The sequence below is a fragment of the Azolla caroliniana genome, unplaced genomic scaffold, assembly GCF_043228905.1.
Source record: "Azolla caroliniana isolate FFs.n. ecotype wild unplaced genomic scaffold, voAzoCaro1.0.p SCAF_18, whole genome shotgun sequence".
In the NCBI taxonomy this organism is placed as follows: Eukaryota; Viridiplantae; Streptophyta; class Polypodiopsida; order Salviniales; family Salviniaceae; genus Azolla; species Azolla caroliniana.
Genome location: NW_028230453.1, coordinates 1,826,687 through 1,842,135, shown reverse-complemented (window position 1 = coordinate 1,842,135; position 15,449 = coordinate 1,826,687). Strand labels below are relative to the sequence as shown.

At 41.3% G+C, this 15,449-nt stretch overlaps 1 protein-coding gene across 1 annotated transcript; it reads left to right on the top strand.

Annotated features, from left to right (window-relative positions):
- Window positions 1-523: 523 nt before the first annotated feature.
- On the top strand, window positions 524-4,526 carry LOC147852020 (glutamate--glyoxylate aminotransferase 2-like). The gene is made up of 13 exons (XM_087334066.1): window positions 524-752; window positions 1,214-1,279; window positions 1,396-1,513; window positions 1,604-1,685; window positions 1,916-2,003; window positions 2,111-2,269; window positions 2,380-2,553; window positions 2,845-2,976; window positions 3,054-3,119; window positions 3,207-3,271; window positions 3,367-3,458; window positions 3,628-3,784; window positions 3,972-4,526. The coding sequence occupies exons 1-13, from the start codon at window positions 630-632 to the stop codon at window positions 4,093-4,095; spliced, it is 1,446 nt and encodes a 481-aa protein (XP_087190192.1). The 5' UTR covers window positions 524-629; the 3' UTR covers window positions 4,096-4,526.
- The last annotated feature ends 10,923 nt before the right edge of the window (window positions 4,527-15,449 follow it).

Sequence of the window (15,449 nt, the reverse complement as noted above, 5' to 3'; positions counted from 1 at the left end):
TTGAGTTGATGAAGCCGTGAACAATTGCACCTCTTACCACTTAGAATCGACAACGGCTCGGCTCAAGCCTAAAACGAACCGCCAAACCGTTTTCAACAGTTTGGCGGTTCGGTTCGGTTTAGGCTTGAGCTTCCTTAACCGGTTTGAGCTTGGTTTGGGATTGCTCAAACCAATTAAGCATAAACCGGTTACCAAACCGTTTAAGGCTTATTCGGCTTGTCTAAACCGAATTTCTAAACTGGTTTAGGCTTAACCGGTTTGGTTTGGACAAGGCGAAACCGGTTAAGCCGAAACAGAACCGTTGCCGATTCCTAAATATTACTATCAGTACTCTTACTCTTCCTAAATATTACTATCATTTTTACTTGGTAACACAATATGTATTTCAAAGAAGGAAAATTTTGTTCTGTTTTATATGGAAATCCAATGGCTGAGAGAGAGAGAGACAGAGAGAGATGGATAAAGAAAAATGATAGAGCCAAATTGTGGCTTAAAACCCAAAAAGAGTTTTTTTTTTTTCTTTTATTTTATTTTCTGTAGTGTTTTAGGAGAGAGATAAGAAGAACAGAGCTTGCTCTGTTTTCTATTTCTTTCTTTTCTCTTCTTTTGTGTCTTTTGTGATTCCTTTGATGGCATCCAAGAAGAAGGTTTTAGACCCTGACAACATCAATGAGAACATCAAGAAGCTCGTGTATGCTGTGAGAGGAGAGCTCTACATCCGTGCTTCCGAGCTCCAAAAGGAAGGAAAAAAGGTCAGATGTTAGCCCTATTAAAAAAGATTGACTATCCAAGGTTAATGCAATATCAATGCGAGATTAATTTAGATACTAACTGCAGGATTCGGATTCCGAGTAAAAAATGTATAGTGAAAGATCAATGAAAGACCGATCAAAGCATAATGAACAATTAGTGGAAGGTTAATGAAAGTTTAATAAAAGGCTAATGAAAGATTATTGAAAGGTTAAAGTAAAGACTATTATGTTTTGCAGCATCAATACATGTCTCCTAATCTTTATACATCAACATGGGATATTTGCACGGGAAAAAATTAGACAATTGTTCTTGTGTATCATTGGATCATATGATATGTTGGATCTCTCATGTTATACATAAAATTTGGGGCACTCATTGGAGGGAATGTAAAAGAGTTTTTTTAAATGGAATCTGGAAATAAGAAGTTTGAACTTTTGTTGAAAGTCAAGTATTTTTGCAGATTATCTTTACTAATGTCGGTAATCCCCATGCCTTGGGGCAGAAGCCTTTAACGTTTCCTCGCCAGGTATTCTATAGGAGAGATATAATAGATTTCTTTTTTCTTAAAAAAATCTAAAACAAGTCTTGCCAAACAATGCTTTTGCAAGGTGCAAAAATTCAACATTTGATGATGGCTTGTAGGTAATTGCACTTTGCCAAGCACCATTTCTAATAGATGATCCAAATGTGGATATCCTTTTTCCTGTTGATGTTATTGCCCGAGCCAAACAGTATTTAGCATACACATCTGGAGGACTTGGTATAGTATCACATGTTATTTTGCTATTTGGGATAATTGTTTTGTTTTCTTAATTGTGTAACCAAAATACACCCTTGGTTTTCTCACTAGGTGCATATAGTGATTCTAGAGGACTACCTGGCATCAGGAAGGAAGTCGCAGATTTCCTTCTGAGGCGAGATGGATATCCAAGGTTGGTAATCTTATGCTTTCTTGGGTTATTAAATTTGATATTGTGTTGTATATGCATAGTGCAAATGTAAAAGCACACATTCCCGATACATAGATAAGTATATTTAGGTATTAACATACATACATACATACATACATACATATGTCTGTAAGATTTTTATTCTTATTTTTATTTTTGAGAGAGAGAGAGAGAGAGAGAGAGAGAGAGAGAGAGAGTACTATACTAATCAGTGATCCAGAATTGATATTTCTCACGGATGGGGCAAGCAAAGGTGTGATGCAACTCCTTAATGTCATCGTTCGAAATGAAAAGGATGGTGTATGTTTTTTCCTTTTCTACTTCTGGATCGTTAGTGTAGGTTCCCTGTTAGAATGCTTTATTCCTCAAAATAAGTATTTATCAGCTTGTTTGTGAGAGAATTGTAGGTGCTCTGTCCAATACCACAATATCCTTTGTATTCGGCTACAATTCAACTTGTTGGTGGGACACTAGTTCCTTATTATCTGAATGAGGAAACTAATTGGGGATTAGACATTGAGGATATAAAGAAACAAGTCATTGATGCTCGTAGGAAGGGCATAACGGTATGAACATTTGTGTTGCTTTTATTGAACCCCATCTTAAAAATTGATCCATATTTTTAGCACAATTGGTCTCAGTAATTACTTATTTTTCATCTATGCATGCATATTAGGTTCGTGCACTTGTCTTCATCAATCCTGGTAACCCAACGGGACAGTGCTTGTCAAAGGACAACCTTAAGGATCTTATACACCTTTGCCACAAGGAAAATATTGTGATGCTAGCTGACGAAGTGTACCAGCAAAATGTCTATCAGGATGAAAGACCATTTGTCAGTGCTAAGAAGGTAAAGGAAATTTTAGATTGAATTCTTATATATATATATATATACTTTACATGTGCGTGTGAAAGATAAAATAGATTTTATTATTATCCTAAGAGGTCAAGCATGACTTATGGGATCAAAGTTACAACTATCATCTCATACATTAGTAGTACAAGGGAATAGAATGCAGAGAAAACGATAGTTATTGTGCCTAATGAAAAACTAAAGGAATCCATTATATTAAGGGCTGATGCTTTTCTAAAGAAAATGAGAAAGAGAAAGAGAAAGAAAGAAAGAAACATGTTTATGTAGGTTTTGATGGAAATGGGCGCGCCTATTAACAAAGAGCTTGAGCTTGTATCTTTCCACACTGTCTCAAAAGGTTACTGGGGTGAATGTGGTCAACGCGGCGGATACTTTGAGCTAACAAATCTTCCTCCAAAGGTACATTTTACTCGATATTCAGATGCCATGATGGAGATACAATAGCCTCATCAATGAAAATTTGAACATACTTGCAGACAGTTGACGAGCTGTACAAAGTAGCTTCCATTGCATTGAGTCCAAATGTACCTGCTCAAATCTTTGTAAGTTATTTTCTTAATATTTCTAAGTTTTTGATTCTTTCATGTTAATCTTCTTATATTTTTAATCTCTTTATTTTATATAAATAGGTTGGGTTGATGGTGAATCCACCAAAACCAAATGATGCTTCTTATCGTCGATATGTTGAAGAGAGGTTTCATATCTCTAGTTGCCAAAGTCTTTTTGTATGTTATTATTAATTGGATTTTCTATCCAGTTTAGCAGACCTTTCCTGTCTTTTTGATGTAGTACATCTATTTTGGAATCGTTACGGAGACGGGCGCATATGATGACAGATGGGTTCAATAGTTGTAGAAACATTACATGCAATTTCACTGAAGGTAATCCTTAGTATGTTTGTATTTTGGCTTGATGACATAAAAGATAGTAAAATGGTATATGCTGAACATGTTGGTATTCCTTTTCTAAGTTCAATAATATAAAAGACAGTAAAAGATATTCTAATTAGCACTTCAATATCCCTTGTAAAGTATAATGCCATGTCTATAGGTGCAATGTATTCATTTCCAAAGGTTAAGCTGCCACCAGCTGCAATTGAAGCTGCAAGCAGGGCTGGAAAAGCACCAGATGTCTTCTATTGCATAAAACTATTGGAAGAGACAGGAATATCAACAGTTCCTGGATCTGGCTTTGGGCAAAAAGAAGGGTAAAATTTTTAAGTTTTTTCTACATATACTATGTTTTTTGGAGCATTTCCATTTGGTGAGAATTCTTTTCTACATTTTAACATTTTTTAGAGCAATTTTTGTTTTTGATTGGAATTCTTTTCGACATAAAACAACTGGAGCATTTTGTTTTGGCTTGCTGTTTAGTAAAGATGAATGTTTTTGCAGAACTTTTCATATCAGGACTACCATATTACCTTCTGAAGAAGACATGCCAGAAGTTATGGACAAGTTCAAGAAGTTCAATGATCGATTCATGGCCCAATATGAGGGTACAGTTTCTAGATTGTGATTTACTACGGAATGAATGCCATGCAGCATTTCCAATCTATTTTAATCATTTGAAGATGTACAAACAAGCGTACTCACTTCTCGTCTAGTTTGCTAGTCGAATATGTTGTAACTTAAAAGACTTCATGGGATGTTTTTTGCTCTTGTTGAATCTTGATGTCTCAATAAGGAATGTATGCTAGTCGAATATGTTGTAACTTAAAAGACTTCATGGGATGTTTTTTGCTCTTGTTGAATCTTGATGTCTCAATAAGGAATGTATGCATGTCCCTCAATACCTTCCAAGGATCTTTATGTTGCGAATATTTAGCAGTGGCATGTTGTAGTCATTTTGTGAAGATATCGAGTCATTCATGTGACCAGTAGCATCTGGAAACTATTCGCCAGGAATTTGTCAAGGCATATCTAGTAAGCTCAAATTTTTTGCATGGACATGATGCATTATTGCCTCAGGAATCTTTCATACTTAGTGAATGAAGAGAATTTGTCACAATTTGTAATTGTTATGGCCATCTTCATAGTCATCTTTGGGCCTTTCAAGATAACTAGTCTTGTAACTTGTGCCATTCATCACAATTCATCTTGTATTTTTGCCCTTTTGATACCCTACACTTATCCAAGATGATGAGAGGAATGAAGCATTACTTCTGGAAATCTATACCTGAAAGATTTGGACCACATGAAAAGAGAATCTTTCTGCATGTATATTTCTCATGAAACTAAAAGCCAATCGAGAGTTTCCATCCACTATAAAAGCATAGGGAAGATACCACTATATAGTATAGAGCAATGCTACATCATTGACTCGATGGTTTGCTTGGATTTCCTTGTGCCTTGGGAAGTGACTTAAAGCCTAGCCAACTAGTTTGTGCTTCACCGACAAACATGAATCCCCAATACTACATGATACATTAGCAGCTCAAGGTTATAACTAGCAGCCAACAAAATGGTTTTTGGTGATTGTTGACTCTCTATATGATGATTCAGATTGTGGCGTAAAACCTCAACATGATAGGGAGTTGTTTATAGATTCCACACAATGGTTTGTCGTCTACATGACACAAACAATTGTCTATCACGATTCACAACATAAGCAATTAAGAGGTTATGGGGCTAACAATTAACTCAATGGTTTTTGTTGATTGTTGACTCTCCACTTGTCAGTTCCACATGACAAGGGTGAGTGGGTGAATATATGTGGTTTATCAGTGTGGTAACTTTAAAGAGCCTTAAGGTGAAATTCTTCAAAAGGCACACTTGAGCCTCTTGATTGTACTGATATTCTTTGTCCTTGGATTTACTACCCTTAACTATCAACTTATGCTAATCAATACTTGTGGTTAGAAATAATGTTAATTAAATGCCTTATGAAAACAATTAGTCATAACTCGTGGTTATGTTGGAAAGAGAATATAATTACTACCCTTAACTATCAACTTATACTAATCAATACTTATGGCTAGAAATAATGTTAATTAAATGGCTTATGAAAACAATTAGTCACAACTCATGGTTAATTAGTGGGTGGGAAACACTAAAAAAGAATCTTGAAACAATGTGAACACTAAGACTCACTAATCGTGATTTAATGATGTAAATTGCAATGAAGTGAAAAAAAAAAACCCATAACAATTAATCATTGGAGGTGAGGAAGATAGTACCGGGAGCTTACAAAAGCTCAACACTAACTTTGAACAATGTTTCAATCCTTGCAACAAGGCCAAAGATGGAATATCTTTCAAAATCCTTACGGAAATGTTAGTTCTTACTCAAGTGTTCTTTGGAACCATGTCTAGGTGGTGTATAGGGATGTACCACCACAAGCTACCCATTTGTCATGAGTTAAGCGGGAGTGAGTGTCAATCACTCTCGAGCTACTAACATGTAAACTAATAAAAAATGGAATTGCTTAATTATTTGCATGTGATTAATTAAATCCTTACAAACATGTGACACCTTATCACACTCGAGCACTCTTGCTCGAAGAGCGATAATGTGAGAAATTACTAACATGCCTTCACTTCCACTAGTGCACGACATATATAAATACAAGTTATGAAGATACTAGATTAAGCCTTTAACTTATACTTAAAAGAAGATAATTATGGGGGGAGAGAGCTAGGGTTTAGGGAGTATGCTCAAAATGGGGAAGAGCCTTCGGGCTCCTATCTTTGAGTCGAGCGATTGTAGAGTGTGAAGTCAGGCTCCTGATTTTTAGTCAGGCAATGTATCATTTTTGTGTGTCACACGGATCCGAAGCACTTCTATAGATAGATGGAGTTTTTCTTCCTCCCGATGTCATTGGCCTAGGATTCAGACCGGTGTATACCCTTTTGATGGCGAACCAGGCCGAGGTAGTTGTTAACTACCTAAGAGCTACTAGCTTACTTGTGTTATATGATTAATATTAGTCTCTCTCTTACACTTACAATCTCTTGTACACCGAAACAAGGAAGTTAAAATGAAGATAATATATTATTACCACCACTCTTAGTACAAAGAGGTCTAGCACAAACAAGAGAGAGATTAGTGTTGGTTTACTGATCATTATATCTAATTTCTCTTAGCTCTTAATTACAATTAGGGAGATAGAAGAGGTGGCTTAAAGCTTTTAATCCCTAGGAGAACTCTTAAGATTGAGAAAAAGCATAACAGACACTACAAAGTGAGTTTTATACCTTTTACAATATGAATGTGGTCGTTTCACACAAGGCTGCCCATTGGCTTGCATTCCCTCCTACATGGATTGTTCTATCCCCTCTTTTGTAGATTAGTCGCGCAACGTTCCTTGTTGGTGTGTACTTCTTCACGATCAATGTGTCATGTGCCATATTCTTAACATGCAATTGAGGTTTGATCGGTCAGGCTCCTTGGGTTCCCATAAAACAAATATTTTGATGGCACACTTTTCTTGGATAAAGATTGGACGATGCAGATCACATACGCCTTGCACCGTCCGTTGCGCGATTCCCTCGCCTCGTAAAGGTTTATAATTTCACCATTATACCTTCCTCCTTATTTAACCAAACTACATGCATGTTCCTTTCACATTTGGGAGGGTATAAAGGTGTATAGATATTTGACCTTTATAAATTTCCATTATAACATTACTCTCTCTCTCTCTCTAGCGTAAATTACCTTACCCTAGTGGTAAGTTGTTACACTACTAACACTACGTCTTGGGTTTGAAACCCAGTTTTTTCACCTCTCTATATTACTCTATACATATCTCTTGACTTATAGATGCCACTATGGAATGTCGGGGTTGAACCCATGAGTGTTAGTCTCTCTCTCTCTCTCTCTATCGATGTACCCACCACAAATAAATGGAGAGTATGCTTTGAGTCTAGACTTCAAGCTGGTTGGAAAAGTTATTATATATTGGAAAATAAATGCAACTAGAGTGATACTCATGGATATGAAGTGAAACTAATGTTATTTAATGTCATGGTAACATAAGTTTTGTTGTATGGGAGGTTGCTATCAATTGGAGTTTGTAGACAATTCTTTTGTTTGCAATCTCCTTTCCATTCACTCTGTAGACATCTCAGGTGCTTGAGTTCTTTTTTTCCCATGGACCCACGGTTTTGATACGGTAGTTCTACAAGTGGATGCAACATGATACTTTACATGTACTGTTGTTTTTCCAAGCCTAGATAAGGAGTGGAGGGAGGTGCTTCACAAAACTGGGGCAACATTTGGAAGAGTTCTACATGTTAACTCATCTACGTTTAGGGACATTGTTGAAAAAGGAGGAGCTCCGTCTGTCAAGTTACTCTATAAAACGGATGCAGTTTTACCTAATTGGATTCGTCTTTTGAAGCTACAAGATAATATGTTTCAGAAAATTTAGAAAGTGCTTTATTTTGGTTTGGCCCATCAGTGTTTTTCTTATAAAAATATCGGCCATTTGGTAAAAGATTGTTTGGCTAACCATGTTAAGCCTATTGTTGCTATGAACAATCAAAGTAATAGTGTTGTCACTACTTTGTTGCTTCATGAAATTTAGCAAGAGAAGCCTTTCGATACATCTTCAAATAAAGTGGGGAAGGGGAAAAGTGTTGATATGCTTTGCTCCAATCCCCCTCAAATTGCTTTGCTTGAATGTAATATGGACACTTTGAGGGAAGATATAGGAATGCCGGTTTCTGCTCCATCTATGGAGATTATTCCACTCATTCTCCCTCCCTTTGCATTGCCTGAATGTAGTATGGTGACTTTGCGGAAAGATGTAGATATGCCGGTTTCCGCTTCCTCTTTGGAAATTGTTCTAACGAAAGTTAAAACATTAGTTCAGAAAATGATAACCTCTTTTGAACATAACAATCCAAAGGTAGATGCTCGATCATATTAAGCTATTTTGAAGACGGAGGTCGGGCAGTCACATTATGTTTTTACATCTACAAAGGATACTATAGAAACACTTGGGAATAGCAAAAATAGAGTGCATAAAGACCATCATGTTTTGTTCAAGGATTCCCCTATGGAAAAAAGAATAACAAGGGTTGCAACATCTTCTCAAAAGGAGGGACAAGGAGTTTTGACTAATAAGAGGTCTTCTCCATCTCAATCTTGATATGGATTATTTTAACTTTTTTTCTTGGAGCCCTCAAGGATTAGGTGTGAGTTGTAATAGAGTAAAATGTTACTTGACTCAAAAACTATCTTTATATTCTATAGGTAGACTTGATATGCTATGTTTTCAAGAACACCATCTTAATTCGTGAAGGATGGCGTTGATTAGAAATTTACTATGTGGTAGTTGGATTTATGAATGGGTTCCGACAATTTGGACCCTTTGGTACTCAAGGTGGTCTTTGTATCGCACTTAGAATGCAATGCCAGTTTCATGTGCAAGCTAAAGGAGTCTTGCATGGTGGCAGAGTTCAATATATGCTTAGTCTTATTTTTGAAAATTGATTGGTTTTTTGAATGTCTATGCTCTGAATTCTGCAACTGGAAGAATTCGTTTGTGGAATATGTTATTGCAAGATCTTCCTGTGGCACAACATTGGTGTATGTGCGGTGATTGGAACATGATTGAAAGCCCTACTAATAGATTAGGTGGATCTTTTGTTACTATCTCGGGTTTGGAATTGCGTGAGTGGGTGAAACTAATTTTCAAATATGAAGTTACTGATTTGTGGCATATTCCTACTTTCTCTCACATGCATGATTCCTTGTTATAGTCACGTTCCAATAGAAGAAGTGCTGCTCTCAATTTGTCTAGAATAGATAGGTTTTGAGCGGATTATTTTTTGGGGATCGTGGAGGATATGTGGGTATTATATTTGACACTTCGTTCTCTGATCATGCTCTGGTTCTGCTTAAATTCTGTATGGACAACCATACTTCTATTTCTCAATTTTATGTGCCAAGCTTGATTGTTGATTATGTCGAATACATGTGTATAATGGACGTATTCACACCATCCCGTTTTGGCCATTTATGTAATTAGCATAAAGGGTAGTTGCCCTAAGTCGGTCACTATATATAGTGACCTTGTAACCTCTTTGTGAGGTTGGTTGTTGTATTCTTTGTTTATGCAATAAGAAAGTCTTTTGTGCCTCTCTCTCTCTCTCTCTCTCTCTCTCTCTCTGTGCAACGACCTACAATCTCTCATACGCAGGTACTGAACAGAACAGAATGCTTCTTGATCTTCCGCATTAACGACCTCGCTTCCAACATCTGGTATCAGAGCGGAGGTTCGGCCGTCATCACCGCCTGCACAGCATTCGGTTCTTCACTTCATCTCGGCCTGCACAGTATCCGCGTCATTCGAAGAAAGAGAGAAGAAGAACAAAAACGAGGTTTGCACCTCATCGCGTTAGATCCTCTTGCTTGGAGTAAGCCCACAGGTTGTACTCTCTTCCGTGTGATCGTAACCGCTCGAGGTGAAATCCCCTTGTGCATCATTGACACGATCGTGCTCCATTCGGTTAAACGGCAACCGAAGAGGTCACCAAACGCTGCTCGTTGTAACCACTCGGTGCAGATCGGTCTCAATACAACAACCCCAATTCGTGCTTCATCCGGCTGATCGACATTCGAGAGGATCAGTTGGATCTGTCTCTCTCGTCGCTGCAGCCACCCGAAGCAGAATCGGTCCAGATAATCGGTTTCAATTATCGGTATTCGGCATATATATCCGAAGCGAACCGGGCTCACGCCGACTCGGCAACATTCGGGAAGACCAGTCGGTTCTGTCCCTCAAGCTACCGGAGTCAATTCGAGCAAGTTCCGAAGCCGAACCGACTCGGGTTCAAATCCGACTAGAACGATATCGGGTGAGCCAACCGGCTGCACTCCAACAAGGTTCGTAGTCAACTCTGAACCGAGCTTCGTCAACCAAAACCGAATTTGATGGCATCAACATCCGGCTCGTCAGAAATGAGTCTACGAAAGTTCGATGGATCGAACTTTAACTTCTGGAAGGAGCAAATGCAGGACTATCTCATAGTCAAGGGGCAAATCGATCCCATCGAAAATGAAGAACCTCCAGAAGGATACAAACCAATTGAGTGGCAGAAGCTGGACAGAATCGTCCGCGCCACGATTCGGATGCACCTATCGGAATCGGTATACTTTACGGTGCAATCGTGTACGACAGCATTCGAACTGTGGAAAACACTGTCGGACACTTACGAAAAGAAGGTCGCCGCAACGAAGATGTTTCTGATCCGGCGCCTCTACAACTTGCGGATGAAAGAATCCGATTCGGTTCAGGCACACCTCAATGAGTACGAAAGCATCAGCTCCCAAATCTCATCTCAGGGGACGGCAATCGAGGATGAACTCAGAGCAATGATACTCATGAGCAGCCTTCCCTCATCATGGGAAACTTTCGTCACAACTGTGTGCAACGCGTCAACCACGGCTGTTAAATACTCCGAAGTCACGAGCGCAATCCTAACCGAAGCAGCTCGGAGAAAGTCTTTCGGCAAAGACTCAACAGAAGACGCTTATGTAGTACAAGGTTCGACAGACCGATCGAACATACGAGGAAGAGATTCCTCACGACCGCCGAACAATCAGCGAAGACGGAGCCAGTCACGGGATAACCGAATTTGCAACTACTGCAAGAAACCCGGACACATCAAAGCCGACTGCCGCGCACTCAAGAACAAGAACAACAAGAAGAGTGGCCGGCATGAGGAGATCAATTACGTCAGCTTCTCAGCCGATGTACTACCGGACGACCCGAATATACTATCAATCGAAAATCCAGTCGGATCAGAAGTTCTACTCACGACTGAAGAATCGAGCACATGGCTCTTAGATTCGGGCGCGTCATTTCACGTGACTCCTCATCGATCCCAATTTCGGCAATACACGATCCGTCACTCCGACTCAGTTCGGGTCGGTAACTCGCAACACTGTGACATCATCGGAATCGGCACAGTAGAGCTCAACCTTGCAGGTGGCTCTACACTTGTACTCCACAATGTCCGACATGTACCCGAGCTCTCAAGGCCATTGATCTCAGTCGGACAACTAGATGAAGACGGCATTCGTGCCGGTTTCTCTTCGGGAGGGTGGACACTCCACAGGGGGAACCTCCTGCTTGCTAGAGGACCTAAGATACACTCCCTGTACCCGTTACATGTTACGCTCAGAGAGGGTAACCTGTTCTTGGTGGATATTCCTGTGTCATCACTATGGCACCGAAGACTGGGACACCTCAGCAAGGCCGGCATCACGCACCTATCTAGAGCCGGATACATCCCCAAACTCTCCTTCTCGGACCATCAATTCTGCGAGCATTGCCAGTATGGCAAACAAGTAGCCGCATCACACCCGACATCAGCACCAAGAGAAACGAGACCTCTCGATTTAGTCCATTCGGACGTCTGTGGCCCAATGCCGCATCAGTCTCTAGGCGGTGCATCTTACTTCGTCACTTTTATTGACGACTCGACTCGAAAGGTGTGGGCGTATCCAATTCGCACCAAAGATCGTGTCTTCTCGATCTTTTCAGATTGGCTCGCTATGGTGGAAAATCAAACCGACCGAAAGCTGAAATGCTTTCGGACAGACAATGGGGGAGAGTTCAAATCCGAAGAATTCGTCAAATTCTGCCGACAACGCGGCATCCGACGTGAACTTACGGCACCATACAGTCCGGAGCAAAACGGGATTGCCGAACGCATGAATCGGACAATCCAAGAACGGTTAGTCTCCATGCTCCAACACTCCGGACTGTCGGATGGCTTCTGGGCAGAGGCTCTACTCACGGCAGTACACATAATCAATATGTCGCCAAGTAGACCTCTAGGACTTCAAATTCCTCAGGAACTATGGATCGGCAGTAAGCCGAATTACGACAAGCTGAGGATCTTCGGATGCGAGGCGTACGCCCTTATTCCGAAAGATGATCGCCGAAAACTTGCACCTCGGTCCAGGAAATGCATTTTCCTTGGATATGGATCCGACGGCGAAATGGGATACCGACTCTGGGACCCCGAACGCAGACAAATCGTTCGAAGTTCGGACGTTGTGTTCAACGAGTCGGCCATGAATCCATCAGTCGAAAAACCGATCGAAGTCCGAAGGGTAACCTTTTCCGATGTGCCGACCCTTCAAGAAGGCCCCGCTCTCAACACACGGTCAGCTTCACGGGTAGCTGAACCTTACACTACCGACTCGGACAACTCCGACTCGGCACAGCAGAACAATCCGCTTTCGGACCATCCGACCACGATACCCGATGCGACCAGTCCAATCATGCCTCGACGATCCGAGCGACTGTCGCAACCTCCGGAGAGGTATTCTCCTGGAATTTTCTTCACCGACGCCGGCGAACCGACGTCTTACGAAGAAGCATCGACATCCGTCGATTCAGCCACCTGGCATCTGGCGATGGAGTCGGAAATGCACTCCATTCGGGCAAACAAGACTTGGGATCTGGTCGAATTACCTAGGAACCGATGTGCTCTTCCTTGCAAGTGGGTTTATCGACTAAAAGAGACGTCTGATTCGACCACCCCAAAGTACAAGGCCAGATTAGTTGCGAAGGGCTTCCGACAAGAATATGGCGTCGACTTCGACGAGATTTTTTCACCAGTGGTGAAAATGACAACCCTCCGTTTTCTACTCGGCGTAGTGGCCGCCGACAACTTGGAGCTGATTCAGCTAGATGTCAAAACCGCCTTCCTCCATGGTGATCTCGAGGAGGAAATTTATATGGAGCAGCCAAAAGGCTTCGTGGCCACCGGCCAAGAACATCTAGTCTGCCGACTCAGGAAGAGTCTATACGGCCTCAAACAGGCACCGCGACAATGGTACAAGAAGTTCGACGACTTCATCCAATCGATCGGCTTCTCCAAAAGCGATGAGGACCATTGTCTCTTCACCAACACAGCTCAAGATGGATCACCCATCTTCCTCATCATTTACGTGGACGACATGCTAATTTCTGGACGCCACGCGGGCGAACTTGCCGACCTCGTTCGGCAACTGCGGTTGAAGTTTGCCATGAAGGACCTCGGCCCGGCACGACACATACTCGGCATGAAGATTAGTCGGCATCGCGATAAACGACATCTTTTTTTGTCTCAGACCGACTACATCGGACGTGTCTTGGAACGCTTCAACATGCAATCAGCCAAATCTGCTTCAACCCCGCTCCCCATGAATCTTCGGCTCTCTCAGCGAGACTGCCCGACATCCGGTCCGGAGGGGGAAGATATGAAGTCGGTACCGTATGCACCGGCAGTCGGCTCCCTTATGTACCTGATGGTCGCGACACGGCCTGATATCTCTCATGCCGTAGGAGTCGTTAGCAGATTTATGCACAATCCTGGCCGATCGCATTGGAACGCAGTCAAGCATGTGTTCAGATATCTGGCTGGCACAAAAGACCACGGCATTCTTTTCGGTCCGAACCGAACCTCAGGCGTAGTCGGTTACACCGACTCGGACTTCGCCGGCTGTATAGACAGTCGGAAATCAACAACCGGATACTGCTTCAAATTCGGCAATGGAGCAATCTCGTGGAAGTCGAAACTTCAGGAATGCACAGCGACCTCAACGACCGAAGCAGAATATGTAGCTGCGTCCGACGCAGCAAAAGAAGCCTTATGGCTTGGTCGGCTGGCGCACACGTTTCGACAAGTCGACCATGACTCGGCTCCAGTTGTCTACAGCGACAGTCAAGGTGTTGTTGCCTTGTCGAAAAATCCGGTTCACCACAACGCCTCCAAACATATCGACGTTCGATATCACTTCGTTCGGGACTGCGTCATTTCAGGGAAAATCGGTCTAGAGAAAATATCCACAACCGATAATGTCGCAGATGGAATGACCAAATGTCTCTCGGCAGACCGTTTTCGGTCTCTTCGGCATCAGATGGGCGTAACGACAAACCAGTCCGGTTAGAGCCGGACACAGAGCAGGATGGTTCCCGACAACCGACATCAGCTCCTTAATGATCGGCTTCAACTGTTCCGACCCGACCAGTTCGGTCTTCTGTCTTCGGATCCTGCCGACTCGAACAAAGCTGATATGTCCGAGAACCTAAGTCTATACCTGTAATCTTAGATAACCCATGTATACGCCCATTACGGGGGAGTGTCGAATACATGTGTATAATGGACGTATTCACACCATCCCGTTTTGGCCATTTATGTAATTAGCATAAAGGGTAGTTGCCCTAAGTCGGTCACTATATATAGTGACCTTGTAACCTCTTTGTGAGGTTGGTTGTTGTATTCTTTGTTTATGCAATAAGAAAGTCTTTTGTGCCTCTCTCTCTCTCTCTCTCTCTCTCTCTCTCTGTGCAACGACCTACAATCTCTCATACGCAGGTACTGAACAGAACAGAATGCTTCTTGATCTTCCGCATTAACGACCTCGCTTCCAACAGATTATATGACTTTGCAACATACAATTTTTTCACTTTGGAGAATGGATGTGGGTGATTCTAATTGTTAAGAAACTACAAAATGTTCTTATAGCAGTCTCCAACTTCTTTGTACAACAAGCTAAGTTAAAACAAAGTAATTACACTAGAAGTTTGTTGAATGCTAAGAGAAGTTTCAAGCATTTGCAACAAGATGGTGTGCAAAAGGTGACACCATGTCAATTTTTTTTTTCCAACATGTTATGCCTAAAAGAAATAAAATTCAGATTGTGTAGTTGAAAAGATCCAACGGCACTATCACAACGGACAGAGATGAAATGAGGCATATTGTAGCCGCTTATTATGAGTCTTTGTTATCAATAGATATTCGAAGTGTTGAAATTCTACACATGTGCCAACAAGTTTGGATTGCTACTTCGGTTAAGGTAACATCTTGAATTTCGCATCAGATTCTCTGTCCATTTTCCTCCTTTGAAATATTGCAGGCTATCAAA

Coding starts and splice junctions, on each gene's coding strand:
- LOC147852020 (XM_087334066.1), top strand. CDS start 630: ATGGCATCCAAGAAGAAGGTTTTAGACCCTGACAACATCAATGAGAAC. Junction 1,514..1,603: donor ATACACATCTGGAGGACTTG/GTATAGTATCAC, acceptor TTTTCTCACTAG/GTGCATATAGTGATTCTAGA. Junction 2,270..2,379: donor CTCGTAGGAAGGGCATAACG/GTATGAACATTT, acceptor CATGCATATTAG/GTTCGTGCACTTGTCTTCAT.